At 44.8% G+C, this 19,616-nt stretch overlaps 1 protein-coding gene across 2 annotated transcripts in view; it reads right to left on the reverse strand.

Moving 5' to 3' along the window:
- Positions 1-19,364, reverse strand: part of PLA2G12B (phospholipase A2 group XIIB) — a 29,920-nt gene extending 10,556 nt beyond the window's left edge. Inside the window, exons 1-2 of one of the 2 annotated variants that reach the window (XM_040439012.1) lie at positions 19,064-19,364; positions 8,626-8,702 (exon numbers count right to left, since the gene is read on the reverse strand). In XM_040439012.1, the coding sequence (XP_040294946.1) occupies positions 8,626-8,702; positions 19,064-19,292 (306 nt within the window). In that variant the 5' untranslated portion in view covers positions 19,293-19,364. Of the gene's footprint in view, positions 1-8,613; positions 8,703-19,063 lie in introns of both variants that reach the window. The other variant, XM_040439011.1, reaches the window with a different exon arrangement.
- Positions 19,365-19,616: the final 252 nt, after the last annotated feature.

Here is a 19,616-nt window from a genome sequence, read left to right on the forward strand (position 1 = left end):
AGAGTCAATATAAACAGGAACAACAGGCACAAGGGTGCCAAAAACAAGCTCAAAGTCAGATCACCAGAAATATCAGAATGAAGTCACACAATATAAAGCCTAGAATTCTAAACACAATCACAAACACCCATTGGTTAAAAAACAAACAAAAACACAGAGATGTGGTCAGTGACTACACAAGCTACAGTTTCTAAAGCAGAACAACGAGAAAATTAAAAACCCGTGTTCAAGAACATATTAGAAACATCAAAAAGGGCCTAGAGACCCACAGTGTCTCCCTGCATTTTAAAAAGTGCCATCAAAAAAATCTGAAGGGATTATCCTTTATTGGGATCGAATTAATTAGAAGTAGAGTGGATGTTTAAGTTAGGTACCTTCCAACCACAGGGATTGAATATAGAGTGTGATGTGAAATCCTGTCTTGTGTGAATAACTCACCTACGAAACGGCACGGAGTGCTATGCGATATTGAGGGACCTTCGGATGAACGGAGGAGTTGTAATAGCTGATAGACTGGAACCTCTCACGTGAAAGGGGTCACATGGTGAAAGGCGGGGAAACATCTTTTTATGAATGAGGAACGATGTCAGAGGAGGCTGTGATTGTGGGGGCTCTGATTGCTGTTCATTAGAAAAGAGATTGAAGGTTGCGGTTGTGGGTAGTTATTAATGGTGCGTAGAAATAGATATATTTATGGATTAAGTGTCATCAGGTTGAATAGTGGTGGGAGATAAGAGATGGGATTTAGAAATAATAGGTAATAATAAAATAGTGCCTTTTGATTCCACCGGATTGTTATAATGGCATGTTGTATTACTCTGCATGAATTGTTATATTCACTATGTATTTTTATCATTTTTTCCATATGTTATTACTCAGGATGAATTTTATTTCATTTATTATGTATTTCTATTGGTTTTCCTACATGTATTTTATGTATCTTTACCAACCTTTTTTGTGTTTGGACCAAGACCTTTGTGATTGGTTGAACACTAAATATGGGTGGATATTTTTGGTAATTTAAGACGGCCCTGAAAGAGGTTGACCAGTTGCCCCTGATGAAGCGCGAAAGCGAAACTCGGGTCGGGCAGGAGTAGGAGACGGTGTTTTATATTTGTGATGAGCTTTTAACCAAGAGTGGCTTTGTGAGTATAATAAAACCTTTTTACCTGATTGGAACTATCAGAACTTCACTATTGGTGCGATCTCTCGATATCCCACAGGATTGTGTTGGAAGAGAGGAGTATTTGTGTGGAGGGCGATTTAGTTCTCTGTGTCCGAATATGCTGATGGTTCTGGCTAGAGTGAAGAATCCAACATTGCTAAAAAAAAAAAAAAAAAAAAAAAAAAAAAAGCAACGCGGTCCTACCTTGAAAACGCATTGACTGTCTGTGTGAATATCGCCCACTTCACATTTGGGACCAGCGACGCTGACAATACAGGCAACGTACCAAAGTGTTTCTTTTATTCATATAGAAAAAAAAGTCAGATTGTGTCAAAACTTGCCACAAGAGGCCTTAAAAGAGCTTCCCCTGCTGACCTATAAAAAGGTTTTCAGAGGCTACTTTTGGAAAGTGTACCTCTTGTTGAGAGATGGCACATCATTGGACGGAGAGAAGCAGGATGGTCCTTTTGACAAATTGCCCACCATTTAGGCCATTCTGACCTAGCTGTTTAGGGGTATTGGAAGCACTGGTTATGTGAGGACACACATGGCAAACAGGCCCTGGACGGACCAGACAGACCACCAGTAGAGAGGACTGTTTGATCCACCGACACAGCTCGCAAAGTTTCATTGTATACCATCCAGGCACAGGTGGCACCTTCATTACACACCCCTGTCTCTGCCAGGAGCTTAAAGGGAACCTGTCATCAACTTTATGCTGACCTCACTGAGGGCAGCATAAATTAGTGACAGAAATTCTGATGTCAGCGGTGTGTCACTTGTGAGGTAAAAGTAAGTGGTTCCTGAGAACCAGCATCATAATCATTGGAGCCCAGGCCTTGAGAAGAGTCACATCTACCTGAGAAGAGTCCTGGTTATTCATAATCTCCTGCTCTCTCGCCCATCTGCTGATGATTGGCAGTTCTCTCCTAGAGAAAAAGGGAGAAAACTAGGTAGAAGCCTGTCAGTCATCAGTAGATAGGTGGGAGAGCAGGAATTCATGAATAACCAGGACTCTTCTCAGGTGGCCGTGACTCTTTTCCAGGCCCAGTCTGCAATGATTGTAATGTTGGTTCTCGGCAACCACTTACTTTTAACTTATAAATGACAGACCGCTGAAATCAACTCACCTGTCTCTACTTTATACTGCTGTTAGTATGGGCAGCATAAAGTTAATAACAGGTTCCCTTTAAAGGGGTTGTTTCAAAAAGCTAATACAAGGTACTTACTAATATATTGCGAGTGTCCATATCGCCTCCTTTCCTGGCTAGATCAATTTTTCCATCACATTATACACTGCTCGTTTTCATGGTTACGACTACTCTGTAATCCAGCAGCAGTGGCCGTGCTTGCACACTATAGAAAAAAGTGTTGGACTATGTGCACTCCCGCTGTCCCGGCCACAAGTGTGGCTGGCGCTTTTTATTATATTGTGCAAGCACGGACTCCACCACTGGATTGCAGGGTAGTCGTAACCATGGAAACGAGCAGCGTATAAAGTGATGGAAAAATTTATCTAGCCAGCAAAGGAGGCAATATAGACAATCACAATACATTAGTAAGTGCCTTGTATTAACTTTGTCTACATGATAAATGTCATTTGCTGAACTTAGACAACCCATTTAACAGAAGGAAATTTGGTGTCATGGCTCCCATTATGTTGACAGCCAGCCACTGTCGCCTTCGTTTGCAATGGTGTTGTGAACGAGAAACCTGGACAGCTACAGACTGGAACCATTTCGTCTTTAGTGATGAGTCCAGGTTCTGTTTGGATTCCCACAACAGTCAGGTTAGAGTATGGAGGCCTTGTAGTGAGCACTTCAATGCTGTCTTTGCTGTGAAGCAACACACTACCCCAACTGCTGATGTGATAATCTGGGGAGCCACTGCATACAACAATCCATCACCCCTAGTAGTTATATGAGGGACACAGGGCCGTCTTTAACGCGGGGCAAAAGCTGCAGCTGCCCCGGGCCCAGTTGCTCCTGGGGGGCCCAAGGCAGCTGCCTCTTGAGCCCTGCTGGCCACTGCCCACAAATTATTTTTCGTCCCATAAGAAGCATTTTTTCCCCCAAGAGTAGGGGGAAAATGCCCCTGCGTCTTATGGGGTGAATACTAATCAGCGCTGATTAGTACCGAAGGACCGGGAAGCGATGAAAGCTCTGTACTCACCGCTTCCTGGTCCTCTGTTCTTGGCTGTGCAGTGGCTGCGCATAGCGTGACCTCACTTTATTTTATTTGCGCTGATGGCTGGGGGCTGATACATGAGGCTGGCGGGGCTAATACATGAGGCTGGCGGGGCTGATACATGAGGCTGGCGGGGCTGATACATGAGGCTGGCGGGGCTGATACATGAGGCTGGCGGGGCTGATACATGAGGCTGGGGGGATGATACATGAGGCTGGGGGGGATGATACATGAGGTTGGGGGCTGATACATGAGGCTGGGAGCTGATACATGAGGCTGGGGGGCTGATACATGAGGCTGGGGGGCTGATACATGAGGCTGGGGGGCTGATACATGAGGATGGGGGGCTTATATGAAGCTGGGGGCTGATACATGGGGCTGGGGGGCTGATACATGAGGCTGGGGGGCTGATACATGAGGCTGGGGGACTGATATATGGCATTGGGGGCTGATATATGAGGCTGGGGGCTGATACATGAGGTTGGGGGGCTGATACATGAGGCTGGGGGATGATATATGGCATTGGGGGGCTTATATGAGGTCTGATTGAGGGTCTTATTAACATTGGGGGTCTGATTGGTGGTCTGACCTGAGGTGTAATAGAAAATTTTTTTTTTTTATTGTCCTCCTCTAAAAGCTACTTGCTTTTTCCGCCTCCCGAACTCCCCTGCCCTTTGCATACGCTGCCCGCCATGAAGTCACGCGGAAGCACTGCAACTCTAGGGTGAGCCGAGCCCCGGTCTTCTTCCTGAACTGCAGAGCAGTGCCCACTTCCAGCCCTGAGCCCAGCTGCCCAGAGCACTGATCCTGAGCCTGCTGGAGTCTTCAGAACTGTAAGTATTTACAGTAATTCACTGTGAGCTATATTATATATATTACTTGTTTGTTTGTTTGTTTTTGTGTGTGTGTGTTGTGGTGGAGGGCATGATTGCATGCTAGGGTGTGGGAAGGCGGGATCCAGGGGGCCCAAGTAAATTCTTGCCCAGGGTCCAATCAATATTCAAGATGGCCCTGGAGGGACACTAACAGCTCAGGGATATGTGCTGGACATACTACAACACAACATATAATGCAACAGCTCTCCCCGAACCAAATCAAGTACAAAAACATAATATAATGATTATGCTATGCTGATAAAGTAGAGATGCTTGGCAAATACATTTTGTACAAAATTATTTGAGCCTGTCTGCTGCACATCAAGGCAATCTCTGTAAGATGGAAACCTAACACTAAGTTCTACCTGTTAAGTGCCATGACAGCGACCATGAAATTCAGGGGGTGTAGGTTCCACATGCATGCTGGGTTCCCTTTGATTTTTATCATTTTTGGCGCCAAAATGGCATCCATTGAATACAGGGGATGCAAGTACCAACATGCATGCCGAGTCCACTACCCACTCCATACCTCTCCTGGTGTCAGGGGCTTCCAGTGAGTGGGGAGGAGCAGGCTAAGGGCTCTTTCACACTTGCGTTCTTGTCTTCCGGCATAGAGTTCCGTCGTCGGGGCTCTATGCCGGAAGAATCCTGATCAGGATTATCCTAATGCATTCTGAATGGAGAGAAATCCGTTCAGGATGCATCAGGATGTCTTCAGTTCCGGAACGGAACATTTTTTGGCCGGAGAAAATACCGCAGCATGCTGCGCTTTTTGCTCCGGCCAAAAATCCGGAACACTTGCCGCAAGGCCGGATCCGGAATTAATGCCCATTGAAAGGCATTGATCCGGATCCGGCCTTAAGCTAAACGTCGTTTCGGCGCATTGCCGCATCCGACATTTAGCTTTTTCAGAGTGGTTACCATGGCTGCCGGGACGCTAAAGTCCTGGCAGCCATGGTAAAGTGTAGTGGGGAGCGGGGAGCAGTATACTTACCGTCCGTGCGGCTCCCCGGGCGCTCCAGAGTGACGTCAGGGCGCCCCAAGCTCATGGATCACGTGATCACATGGATCACGTCATCCATGCGCATGGGGCGCTCTGACGTCATTCTGGAGCGCCCGGGGAGCCGCACGGACTGTAAGTATACCGCTCCCCTGCTCCCCGCTCATACTATGGCAACCAGGACTTTAATAGCGTCCTGGGTGCCATAGTAACACTGAACGCATTTGGAAGACGGTTCCGTCTTCACTCTTCAAATGCTTTCAGTACACTTGCGTTTTTCCGGATCCGGAGTGTAATTCCGGCAAGTGGAGTACACGCCGGATCCGGACAACGCAAGTGTGAAAGAGGCCTAAGCTTTATACTCATGCTAATTTAAATCAGCCTATGAGGCAGACAGGCTGGTCACTTAGTGTTAGGTTCCCGTCTTAAAGAGATCGCCTTGACGTGCGGCAGACGGGCCCAAATAATTTTGTACAAAATGTATTTGCCAAGCATCTCTACTTTATTAGCATAAGCATTATAATATGTTTTTGTACTTTATTTGGTTCGTAGAGAGCTGTTGCATTATATGTTGTGTTGTTTTATGTTTCCAGTCATAGCAGCGTGCACCTGCGCATTTGGATGGGATGTGCTGACCAACCCCTTGTGTGTTTCCATGTGCTGGACATACTGTGGCCATGTGTTGCCTCTCATGGCAGGACTTCCAGCTGGCATTTTTCAGCAGGATAATTCTCGCCCACACATAGAAAGTGTTTCCCAGCAATGTCTCTGCCAGATTACAACACTTTCTTGTCCTGGCCGGTCATCAGATTTATCACCAATCGATCATTTATCGGACCAGCTGGGATGCCAGCTTTAGCAACCTACGAGTGTCCAGGATCTACAGGCCCAGCTACAACATCTGTGGGTAAATGTGCCCCAGGATACCATACAGAACCGGTATACCTCCATGCCCAACAGTATCTCATCTTGCATCCAGCCTAGAGGCGCCCAACAGGGTCCTAGTGCCTCTTTTCAATTGTACAGTGTTCCCCAATAAACTTAGCATTTGGCCCCTTTTCAGACGAGCAAGTTCCACGCCTCAGACTTGCAGCGTGAGTATGCAGCAGCTCACGTCCTGACCTCCCAGCACTAGCATTATATTGATTTATGGTGCTATGTAACCCTTACAGCATTCAATACATTCCAGAACTGAAGGACTATTGATTAAAGAGTCCCCACCACTAATAGGTACCTCTGACCCCACTGCTTAGCACTGCAGTTTGTTCTTTTTTTCTTGTGTTGTGACTAGTTTTCGTTAATGTATGGGTATTGTACACACATCCATGCAGAAAATGCTGATGGATCTCATTTCTATGATGAATATTCATGAGTATTTACAACAGAGAGGGATTTATAATTATGTAATGCTGAGATTGCAAAGGTGACTTTGTGACTGAGAAGCGTAAATTGGGTCATCTATAAAAAAAAATGACACTGTGCCTTGATGGTGGATTTCCAGATTATTTATTAATGCAGCCGTACCTGCATAGTAATAGACAGGAACGATTGCCGAGAATATAAAGGAGAGTAAGTGCCTGCTGTCTGATCGTATTATCTTGTGCACATTCACTTCTTGTTGTATTACCTACGTTCTCTCACATCGTCAGCCACACAGTGCACATGATTTTGTTGAAGTTTGGGTGCGATTGCTGAATCTATGGAAAACAGCATTGCAGTGCTTTATGCAGGGCCGATGCAAGGATTTTTGCCGCCCTAGGCAAAGATCCATTTTGCCACCCCCTCATGTCACTCACTCACTCACTGACAGACACACACACACACACTGACAGACACACACACACACTGACAGACACACACACACACTGACAGACACACACACACACTGACAGACAGACACGCACTCAGACACTCACTGAATGACTTACGCAGAAACTCACTGACAGACATACACCTACCCACTGAAACACACACACAGACACAGAAACTCACTGACAGACACTCACTGACAGACATACACCTACCCACTGAAACACACACACACACACACACACACAGAGACACTCACTGACAGACACTCACTCACTGGCAGACAAACACACACATATACTCACTGACAGACACTCACTCACTGGCAGACAAACACACACATACATTCACTGACAAACATACACATACTCACTGACAAACACACAGACACTTACTGACCGACAGACATCCACACTCACTGACATACACTCACTCACTGACATACACACACAGACACTCAATGACAGACACACATACATTTACTGACAGAAAGACAGACAGACATACATACACTCACTCACTGACATAAATACACAGGCAGACACTCACTCAGTCAAACACTTAAACACTCACCTCCCTGGGGTCCAGTGTTGTGCAGCTCCTCAGTCCTCCGGCGCGCCGTTTACTATGCCGGGGCCGGAATGACATCATATTCCGGCATCACAGAGGGCGCACGAGGGAGGAGTGGGGAGCTGCTAGAACAGCCTCCCTTGCCGCCCGCCTCCTCTCCTCCGGTAATTTACTGGCAGATGCCTACTCTGCCATATTTAAGAAGGACCTCCACCTCCTGGCCCCCCTGTAACGGCGCTGGGGACGGCAGCCCCAGCCAGGAGGAGCCCACCAGGGTGCCCCCAGCAGACCGGCGCCCTAGGCGAACGCCTAGTTCGCCTATATGGTTGCACCGGCCCTGGCTTTATGTAAAAAATGCAATTGTGGTTTTTACATGCAGTGATTCCTATGGGGAAATGTATAATTCCCTGCCCCCCCTACTCACACTTTTTTACTGGCGTAAAAAAAGTCGCAAACTTTGTGTTCGAAACGTTTTAAACACCATCGTCCCTAAATCTAGGCACACGTGGGATTTCTACGCAGCGCTTGCCAGTTTCATGAAAAGGGACGTGGTGAGGCGTGTCCCCAGCACATTTATCTTCTTTTACGCCATGAAATCTATCACAGCTCACAGCTGCCATAGATTTCAGTCTAGGCACATGGACTGCCAGAGGATTTGCCTAATTTATGACAAGTTCTAAATTAGGTGCATCCTCCGTCTATGCCGGTCTATGATAACTTCCCCCACTAGTCTGTGGTCTTCCCACTAATCAAGAGAGATACCTTAAAGGGGTTGCCCAGGATTTTGATATTGATGGCCTATCCTCAGGTTAGAGATGGACTCAGACATTCTATTGAGACATCTCTGCAGCGAGAAAAGAGAGAATGATACGTTCTCTCTCATCATTCTAGCAAATAGTGGGGGCCTCAGCATTCGGACCCACTAAACTTTTGATATGTCGCTTTAAGGTATCACATTTTTTTGAAGGCTTAGTGCCTAGAATACAATAGATGTTAGTGGTACATACACTTTCTGGTACCTTGAGACCAAGAAAATAGGAGCTGCAACCATTGGGTTCTGGAGGATTGTAGTCCGGTCGGGGAAGCGGGGCTTTACCTTTTAAGAAATTCAAAAGAAGTAGTGTATTAAGATGAGACAATCACTATAATATCATCTAAAGTGCAATATATATTTCTCATCCATTCTGAAACTACGTTTTACCAAACAGCTTGTTAACAAGATCTTTGCTCTTGTCCTACAGAATTGTATGACCTTTCATATCTGTAACTGGTTGGAGATATTTTCAAAGATGTAATCAGTAGTAACAATCTATATGTTCTAACAGGAAAAGACACGTTTGATGGCGACAGATAAAAAAGAATGACCTTTAGAGCAAGAAACGTATTGTTCATTTCTGGATCTGTCATATCTTTTTGTATCTTTGTCCTCTCCATATTCCATTAACCATAGACATAGCCTTTTTTTTTTTAGTAACTTTATCATGTGATTTTTTTTGTAATCCCAACTTTTCTACCTGGGAGGAACCCCTAAAAAAATATTCCTGTTAGGCCTCATGCACACGACCGTTTTTTTTTAAGGTCCGCAAAAACAGGGTCCGTAGGTCCGTGATCCGTGACCGTTTTTTTCATCCGTGGGTCTTCTTTGATTTTTGGAGGATCCACGGACATGAAAAAAATTTCGTTTTGGTGTCCGCCTGGCCGTGCGGAGCCAAACGGATCCGTCCTGAATTACAATGCAAGTCAATGGGGACGGATCCATTTGACGTTGACACAATATGGTGCAATTGCAAACGGATCCGTCCCCCATTGACTTTCAATGTAAAGTCAGGAGTTAATATACCATAGGATCAGAGTTTTCTCCAATCCGATGGTATATTTTAACTTGAAGCGTCCCCATCACCATGGGAATGCCTCTATGTTAGAATATACCATCGGATTTGAGTTAGATCGTGAAACTCAGATCCGACAGTAGATTCTAACACAGAGGCGTTCCCATGGTGATGGGGAAGCTTCAAGTTAGAATATACTGAGAACTGTGTACATGACTGCCCCCTGCTGCCTGGCAGCACCCGATCTCTTACAGGGGGCTGTGATCCGCACAATTAACCCCTCAGGTGCTGCACCTGAAGGGGTTAATTGTGCATATCATAGCCCCCTATAAGAGATCAGGGGCTGCCAGGCAGGAGGGGGAAACCCCCTCCCTCTATTGTATTATTTTCATTGGTGGCACAGTGTGCGGCCCCCCCTCCCTCTATTGGTGGCCAGTGTGCCCCCCCCCCGGCCCCCCTCTATTGTATTAATATCATTGGTGACCAGTGTGCGGCCTCCCCTCTCCTTCCCCCCTTCCCGATCATTGGTGGCAGCGGAGAGTTCCGATCGGAGTCCCAGTTTAATCGCTGGGGCTCCGATCGGTAACCATGGCAACCAGGATGCTACTGCAGACCTGGTTGCCATGGTTACTTAGCAATATTAGAAGCATCATACTTACCTGCTGCGCTGTCTGTGACCGGCCGAGAGCTCCTCCTACTGGTAAGTGACAGGTCTGTGCGGCGCATTGCTTAATGATCTGGCAGCCCCTGATCTCTTATAGGGGGCTATGATATGCACAATTAACCCCTTCAGGTGCGGCACCTGAGGGGTTAATTGTGCGGCAGGGGGCAGTCATGTACACAGGTCATATTTTTTGGACGGACAGGAAACACGGATCACGGATGCGGCTGCAAAACGGTGCATTTTCCGATTTTTCCACGGACCCATTGAAAGTCAATAGGTCCGCGAAAAAAAACGGAAAACGGCACAACGGCCACGGATGCACACAATGGTCGTGTGCATGAGGCCTTATGGGGATTCTCTAGAACTACCTAGTCCCTACTGCAAAGTTGGTAGCCATGAAGCTGTTGCCACTGGTGGAGCTCACTGCTTATAGATTTATACAGCTCCATTACAGAGTCCAATACTAGCTTTAAAAATCGATATGCAATTAGCCCCCTAGTGGTGGCTGCATGCAGCCAGAATCATATAATCCAGGGATCAGCAACCTTTGGCACTCCAGCTGCTGTGAAACTACAACTCCCAGCCTGCAAACATGCTCAGCTGTTATTCTAACTCCCATAGAAGTGAATGAAGCACTCTGGAAGTTGTAGTTTCTGAACAGCTGGAGTGCCGGATGTTGCTGATCCGTGATATAATCCATTAAGTCAAAGAACCAGAGTCTACTATGCAGATATATTATGAGATTAATATGCACAATAGTTTGTACTGAAAGATGGAGTGGTGGACATTCTACAGGCTTATAACTTATGCCAGAACTCTAAGAGAGTGGGACCAGTTAGGTTAGGTGCCTGTGTTATTTTATTAACTTTAGCATAGATACGCTGGAGATATCTCAATATAACATATTAGAATTACCATAGTCAAGACAATTGACAGCTCTGGTTATAAAAAGTCAATTTTGTGAATGAATGTATTTCTATGACATGAATATGTATGATGTGGACCACAGTACATTTTTTAACACCTCCAGTATTCTGTGGGTATTCATGCAGCCTTCAAAAAATAAAATACATTTAAATGTTTAAAGTCATCACCTTCAAACAACAAACAAGCCGGTTTTAGAGACTTTTAGAGTGTACCCCACACAAATTGGATATTACTTCAGAGCATGACACACAGGTACTGAAGTCATTAACTAACTAGTCAGATGTGTAGAAATACTCCCCCATGGTGGATGCTCTGATATCAAGTAGAGGGATCTTTATGCAGATCATCCATGGGAAAGGAGATCTGGAGGACAGACAATATTTTACACATTACTACTCTAGTTTTTCTTTTTTGTCTGATATCAGGCCCATTTGAACACATTGGTAGGCCCAGTGAGAAGGGTTCATGAGCTGGCACCTTCCCTTCCTGGACATTGCTGATTTCCCAAAACAATTCTATTTAGGGAAATTTTTTAAACACGTAGATGCAATAGGTTTTGACAGATGACGTTATCACTGATTGAAAACCACCTCTTTCCCTTTTCTTCTCTGTCTGGCACAGGCTGGTATGATGACTTCTTCCAGCCATGACTTGTCTCAGTAATATTTGCTGACAGACATATTTGGCGCCTCACTTTTCCAGCTCCATCCCTACCTATTCTCCACCCTCTACACCCCAAATTCTACACCTTACTGCTGCCCTCAATGATGTGTGTATTAATGCCCCATCACTGCACCTGCTGTGTTGAAAATGCCCTAAAATACTGTAGTTCAGAAGTTAATAGAAGTACCACATAGAGAGTGACCCCAAAATAATGGTGTCCACAAATATAATAAGGTCAAACAGATGCCCTAGACCAGTGTTCCTCAACTTCAGTCCTCAGGGCCCACCTTCCGGTCATGATTTGAGAATATCCCACAGAATGATTACTTGTGGTAAGTCCTGATGCACTGACACTAATTCTATCACCTGCTAAATACTAAGGAAATCCTGAAAACATGACTGGCAGGTGGGCCCTGCGGACCGGAGTTGAGGAACATTGCCCTAAACTGTGACAGTGTCTGAAATTATGCCCAGAGAGCAATAGTGCCTAAAATGGTTCCTCGGTAAACATGACCTCTTCTGTGCTCCATGCAGAAATATGGTCCCCATTTAGGCCCCACACTGTGACAGTACTCTTCTTAGTGCTCCACACAGCAGTAATTCTGCTTCCGTTGTTCTCCAAATGGTAATAATAATACCCCCATAGATTTAGGCTATGTATCATTTATGTCATGAAGCTTCCGACCTAAACATGACCTCTTCTGTGCTCCATGCAGAAATATGGTCCCCATTTAGGCCCCACACTGTGACAGTACTCTTCTTAGTGCTCCGCACAGCAGTAATTCTGCTTCCGTTGTTCTCCAAATGGTAATAATAATACCCCCATAGATTTAGGCTATGTATTGTTTATGTCATGAAGCTTTCGACCTACACGTCAAACATGTCCATGGGTGTTACATTACACCAGTGAAGGCCACTGTATAGCCAGTATATTGTGTATGGTATTTTTTTGCCTTTTTCTGGATCAAACTTTCAGGATAATAGGCTGAACTGGATGAACAAATGTTTGTTTTCAGCCTTACGAACTATGTAATACAGTAATAGACTATGCTATTCCACACATCAGTATCTGGCAACTCAAAGTATAGACTCAGACCAGACCCAAAACAAGTAGACACCAAACCCCAAAATAAATCAACCACAAACGAGACCCCAGAATACAGTCCCAGTGAGACACCCTAAATACAGACCCTAGAATAAATACATAACTCAGACCAGACCTCTGAATGAATACAGATCCAAGAAAAAATTCAGGCCCAAGACCTGAAAATAAATACAAACTCCAGAATAAATACAGACCCTTTAACCAATAGAAGCCCAAACAGGACCTCCCTAAATAAGCAGAAACCTAGACCCTCTAAACAAATACAGAACCCCCTAAATAACAGCCTCAGACCAGACCCCCTGATTGATCTAAAAGATTAAAATCAGACATCATATAGTACATGACAATCTCAGTATAATAAAGCTAGAACCAGCCCTGTACCTCACATGGATCCAGAGATCTCCACATTTATTGCTCCAATTGCTCTGTAAGAATATCTTGAGCCTAGCAGCTCAGGGGGCATGTCCTTTCTGCTGTATCTCTCTCCCTGTAACTGCTACAGGTTCTAAAAGAAGATATGGCTGGTAGCCAAGATTTAGACTGAGTATGTTTGACCAGCTCAGTGAGATGCACAAAAAATAAGGAAAATACTGGCTATACTAAATTTTTAATTACATGCAATTACAAAAGTATTCAGATCCAGGGACTGTGCTCCAGTGCTGTTCATTACACAGTACATAGCGATCAGTCCTGATACTGATGAGCTCCCGGCTCTCCCCGCCCAGCTGCTGCTGATTTCAGTTGTCACTCAGCGGCAGAGGACAAGGAGAGCTGAGAGCTCATCAATATCAGGACTCATGGGCACCCACTGGAGCTGTTAGGACGTGGAAGTCAGGACAGCATCAACTTGTTCACAGATTCCCTTTAACGACCTGATCATGAGACCACAGGTCCATCAAAAGGAACAAGGCCCCTCTCTCTTCTGCATTGCTGCTCATGCATCACACAGAAAGTAATAGTTTTCAACTATATTGTTATCATTTGAACTGTATCTATGTCTAAATGATGCAAAACATTGCTGCCACGGAGTGTGTGGGGGGCTGCTTTCAGGAGGGCCTGCTGCAGGTGCACCATTTGCCTATAGTTAAAGCAGCTTTTCCTGGTATTAAAATTTAAGAGCCACAATGACATACATTTGTTTATTGTACACTGATGTCCATGAAAATAAATCTATATGAAATAGTACGTTTTCTCTATTAGAAGATGTTCGGTAAACAAGCGTCTGAACAGCAGCCCAGTGTCCGCAACCTTTGGAGCTCTCCTACATATGACCTAATTACAGCCTCTTGCATCAGATTTTGTGTTATTCAGGTTCACATGGCCATAAAATAAAACACTTGTAATCTTTTTGTGTTTACACATCTGGATTTACTCATTCTCTCTAGCAGCTTTAGGAAAAGTACTCTAATTATTAAGATAAAGATCGGCAAGAAATTCAACATTTCAGACCTGAGCGTACTGGATGGAGCGCTCTGTATGCGCGATTCTAAGGGGGTCTCACATACACGGCTCCTGTGCAAGCGAACGCCCATTGTCGCGCGTTCCCGGAAGTCTATGTACGGGAACGCGCGACACTACGCCCCAAAGAAGCTCCTGTACTTCTTGGGGCGTAGGGCGTTTTACAGCGCGTTAGTACGCGCTGTAAAACGCTCAGGTGAGAACCATTCCCATAGGGAATCATTGGTTCTTGCCTGTTGAGCGTTTTACAGCGCGTAGGAACGCGCTGTAAAACGCTCAGGTGTGAACCCAGCGTAAGATCAGTCCCAAAGTTATAATGATTTGGATAATAACATTATATTGGCGGATTACCAGGAATGCAATTGTTCTTAAACACTGAGCCTTAGGTCTCATTCAGACAGCCATACAGGGATCTTGAGTATTTGTGGCTGTAATAGGGACACTATCTGTGTACATTCCAGCCATCTGAATGAGGCCTAAGGGCAAGACAAGTTGCCCAGCAAATACCAGTCCTGAATTGGTCAGTTTTCCTTTCCCAGTACATCTCGTGTTTAATTGGCCAGACACGGAGATCTTGCAGCTTTACTTGTGTACACCCGGACCGCACGTTCATACCCTTACACAATTTGCACATACACCAGTCTTGGATGGCTAGAAGAACGTTGTTTTTTCCGTTTTTTGCGTTCCGTATAAGGACCGTATATGGAACCATTCATTTTAATGGATCCGCAAAAAAAAACGGAGGGTACTTCGTATGCCTTCCATTTCCGTATTTCCGTTCTGTTCAAACATAGAACATGTCCTAATATTGCCCGCAAATAATGATCCGTGCCTCTATTCAAGTCAATGGGTCCGCCAAAAAAAAGGAATGCATACGGAATGCATTCATATGTCTTCCGTATCTGTTTTGTTTTTGCCCACAATTTTATGCCCAGCCCAATTTTTTTATGTACTTACTGTTTAAACATTATTGTATGCTTCCGTTTCCGTTTGCGGTCAGCAAAAGAACTGATCACAAACGGAAACCAAATGAAAAAACGGAACGGCACAACGGAACGGAAGCGGAAACACTACTGAAACAAAAAACTGAAAAAAATGATTCATAAAAAATGGACCGCAAAATACAGAAAAAGCCATACGGTCGTTTACGTTCCGTTCCGGTTTTTGCTTTCCGTATACGGAACCATTCATTTCAATGGATCCACAAAAAACGGAAGGTACTCCGTATGCCTTCCATTTCCGTATTTCCATTTTCCGTTCCGTTCAAAGATAGAACATGTCCTATTATTGTCCGCATAACGGACAAGGATAGTGCTGTTCTATCAGGGGCCAGCTGTTCCGTTCCGGAAAAAAAACGGAATGCACACGGACGTCATTCATATTTTTTGCGGACCGCAAAATACTGAAAAAGCCATACGGTCGTGTGCAAGAGGCCTTATACTGAGGATAGGTTTATCAGTATCAGATTTGCGTGAGTGAGATACTCAGGACCCCCGCTGATCAGCTGTTAGAAGAGTCCTTGAGCACCCGGGCCTCCTCCTAGGCCAGTATCATCACTGTACATCGGTCACATAGTCTAGCTGCAGCTCAGCCGCATTCAAGTCAATGGGTCTTAGGTGCAATACCAAGCACTGCCACTATACCATGTACGGCGCTGTCCTTGTAAATCTGCTGGGAGTCTGCATCACTCATCAGAGCTCCAGTGACTGCAGTGGCTGGAACAGCCCATCGGCAGGGGTGCCGGAACTTGGACCCCCACCGATGTGATGATAATGACTTATTCTGAGGATAACTCCTCATTATCTTTTCAAGGATAACCCCATTAACTCCATCCAAATAGCAAACAATTTTTTTATATAATGAGGGGCAACTAATTTTTAAGAATACATTATACACAAATTATAATTTAAGGTGATAGAAATATTATGATAAATAATCAATAACACATTACACAATGTATGATAATAAGCATGTTATGGTTGTGCACACAAGTCTGGTTGTGTCTGAAGTAGAGGGTCAACATTTAGGGGGTCATTTACTAACAAAAATTTGTTTATATTAGGGGTATTTCTGGTGCATATTGTGGCGCAAAGATTCTTTGTGCAGCAATCTGCGACTTGTCCCCACTCACGCCAATTGTACAATGGTGGGAGTGGTGTGGGTGGGGAAAGGGGAGGGGCTGGCAGGCCTGTCTCATTCGTTATTTCATCAAGTCTGTTTTAGGTGTAGAAAATGGTCTAAATCTACGCCAGCAAGGGGGCCCAGGACCTCTACATAACTTTGGTGGATCCACCGCCAGCGCAGGGACTTATTAAGACCGGTAAAACAGCAGATAACATGCTTCTTTTATAGTATAATATAAATGGATTCATAGGCGGTGTGCGAGTGTCATAAAGTAGGTTTAAAAGACAACTGTGTACTGCTCGTTTTAGATGTACAAGGTTAGGCCTCTTTCACACAACCGTTTTTTGCGTTCCGTATACGGTCCGTATGGTTCCGTGAAAAAAATTGAATGTACTCCGTATGCATTCTGTTTCTGTATTTCTGTTTTTCCATTCCGCTGAAAGAAAAAACATGTCCTATTATGGCCCGCAAATCACGTTCCGTGGCTCCATTTAAGTCAATGGGTCCGCAAAAAAAACGGAACACATACGGAAATGCATCCGTATGTCTTCCGTATCCATTTCGTTTTTGCGGAACCATCTATTGAAAATGTTATGCCCAGCCCAATTTTTTCTATGTAATTACTGTATACTGTATATGCCATACGGAAAAACGGAACATAAACGAAAACACAACATAACAACGGATCCGTGAAAAACAGACCGCAAAACACTGAAAAAGCCATACGGTTGCGTGAAAGAGGCCTTACTTTAAAGGCTCATTCATGCGATGTTCACCGACCTATTATAGCCAATTCACATGTGTGATTTTCTGTAAGAACCATTGGCCTGTGCAGAGAAAATTGCCGCATGCAATATTTAAAATTGAGTTTCAAGAGAACGGGTGCACAGTAATACATAGGAAACACATGGGTGCCATCCATGAGCGATCTGTTCAAAGGCTTCATTCTTTTCATTCTTTTTGAAGCTGGTTCATGTTCATGTCTTGCAGCACCTTATGGCAGATCTCCAGGAACTTAGATTCTTGGAGCAGCTATGATCTTGCATTATGCCTCCTGCTTGGTCGCCGCTAGACAGAGGACAATAGGACATCCTTCCAAACCAGCATCAGCACAAACAACCAGGCCCAGGGCGTTTAGAACTGAACCTTTTCTCTGGGTGAAGGAAAGCCTAGCTACAGCTCTGCACTTAGGGTTCCCTATAGATCAGCATGTGAGCACCCTGAAGATAATGAGGGTCAGACTACGGGCTCATACCCATAAGGGGCACTGGCCATGTGCACTCCGTGCGGTGGATGCGGACCCATTGACTTGAATTGGTCTGTGATTTGCAAGATACGGCAAAACATAGGACATGTCTTATCTTTTTCTTTGCGGAAGCACAGACCCGAAAGCCCACTAAAGCGCTTCATACTGCTTCCAATATGTGCCTCTGCTCCACAAAAGATAGGACATGTCCTATCTTCGTCCATATTTTGCGGATCGCGGACTACTCCATGTCAATGGGTCCACAGCGCGGAATGCACAACCCTAACCCGCCATTTGCAGTCCGCAGATAGAGCCCTCACGTTTGTGGGCATGAGCTCTAACAGTGGTCAGGTTTTCTACTGATCCATGATACTGGGGGATAGGTTGATAGTTCAACTCTGGAGTGGTTATCTCCCAGGGGAACAAAGGATTGGGCATGCTAACACACACCTTGCCTGCTGTGCTTTGCCCATATACATTGGATTGGCCAATCTGAAAAGTGTATGCCCAGTTCATCATTCAGATGTTTGGGGTTAACTTACCTCCTGCATCTACAATGGAGACTTTGATCAGTTCCCAGTATTCCCAGTTTCTCCCACAGACACAAAGTACTTTTTACATCTACTTTTTAAAGGGAATTTCATCAAGATATTGCCTATGTAAGCACAATGGCTGAGATTGAATAGACTGTTAAAATGGTACTTTTCTTATGAAAAAAATGTTGCCACAATCTGCCAAAATTTTATAAGATGAAAATGAGCTTTTACGTGCGCTGAGGGAGGGCATTTGCCCCTTGGTGAACCCAAGCTCTACGGCTGTGAATTCTTTTGTTCCCTTGTCTGATTGACCGGACCAGGTATCTACAGACCTTTTCTCCTGCCCAGGAACCAGGTCCTGTACTGCACGAGTCGATACAGTAACGTGTGACACAGACGTGAGATTACATGGCCAAGCAAGAAAATAATTCAGAAGGGAAGGAGAGGATTCATCTGAAGAGCTTGGGTGCACCGAGTGCTAAGGCCCGCCCTCAATGCACTTAAGGGCTCACTGGCATATTGAGATAGACATTATTTTTGGTAGAATGCAGCATTGGTTTTACATAAGAAAAGTACTGTTTTAACAGTCTATTCCAGGGATCAGCAACCTTCGGCACTCCAACTGTGGCAAAACTACTACTCCCAGCGTGCACACTTGCTTGGCTGTTCTCAGAACTCCCATAGAAGTGAATGGAGCATGCTGGGAGTTGTAGTTTCACAACAGCTGGAGTGCCGAAGGTTGCTGACCCCTGGTCTATTCAATCCCTACCAGGCATTGTGCTTCTTTACATTGATTCCCTTTAAAAAGTAGACGTAAAAAGTACAGATTCCCTTTCATCAGTAGACATTTCCTCAAAATCTGCATTGAATATAGACCTTAGCCTACGGTCAATAACGATACTTACCATAACGGCACTTGTATTGGCAAACTCCGTTTCTTCCACCCAGGAGTTCCAAAAAGGAATCAAAATAACCATTGACTGCTTCGAACCCATCTCGTATTGATCCAATGCCCCAGTCTGACGAGGAATCTTCAGGGGGGTTTGGAGAGGTGCTATTCTGCGTTACACCATCTGTACTAGTTACTATACCAAACGCCAGGCAAAGCACGGCGACTCTAATAATCCCCCTCATGCTGTGCGGAGAGCTCGGCTGTACAGAGAAAACTTTCTGTGCTGTCTGGCTACACTTTGTATAATGCCTGAAAATGGACTTTATACACTGAAATGGTAACTCAGGTGAGGTCACAGCAATAATCACAATGCAGGGAACGTCCAGTACAAAGGTTGGCCATGGTGGAAGTCAGACCAGGAGCTGATTAGTCAGAATCTGAACTGGTGATTCATTCTGGACATGTTTGGATTAAGGTCCTTAAAACGTGAAATAGTACTGGGCTGGAAAAAACGCAAGAATAACCACATGTGTTTTTTGCAGTGTTTTTATTTTTTGCAAACAGTG

The sequence above is a fragment of the Bufo bufo genome, chromosome 6, assembly GCF_905171765.1.
Source record: "Bufo bufo chromosome 6, aBufBuf1.1, whole genome shotgun sequence".
Taxonomy (NCBI): domain Eukaryota; kingdom Metazoa; phylum Chordata; class Amphibia; order Anura; family Bufonidae; genus Bufo; species Bufo bufo.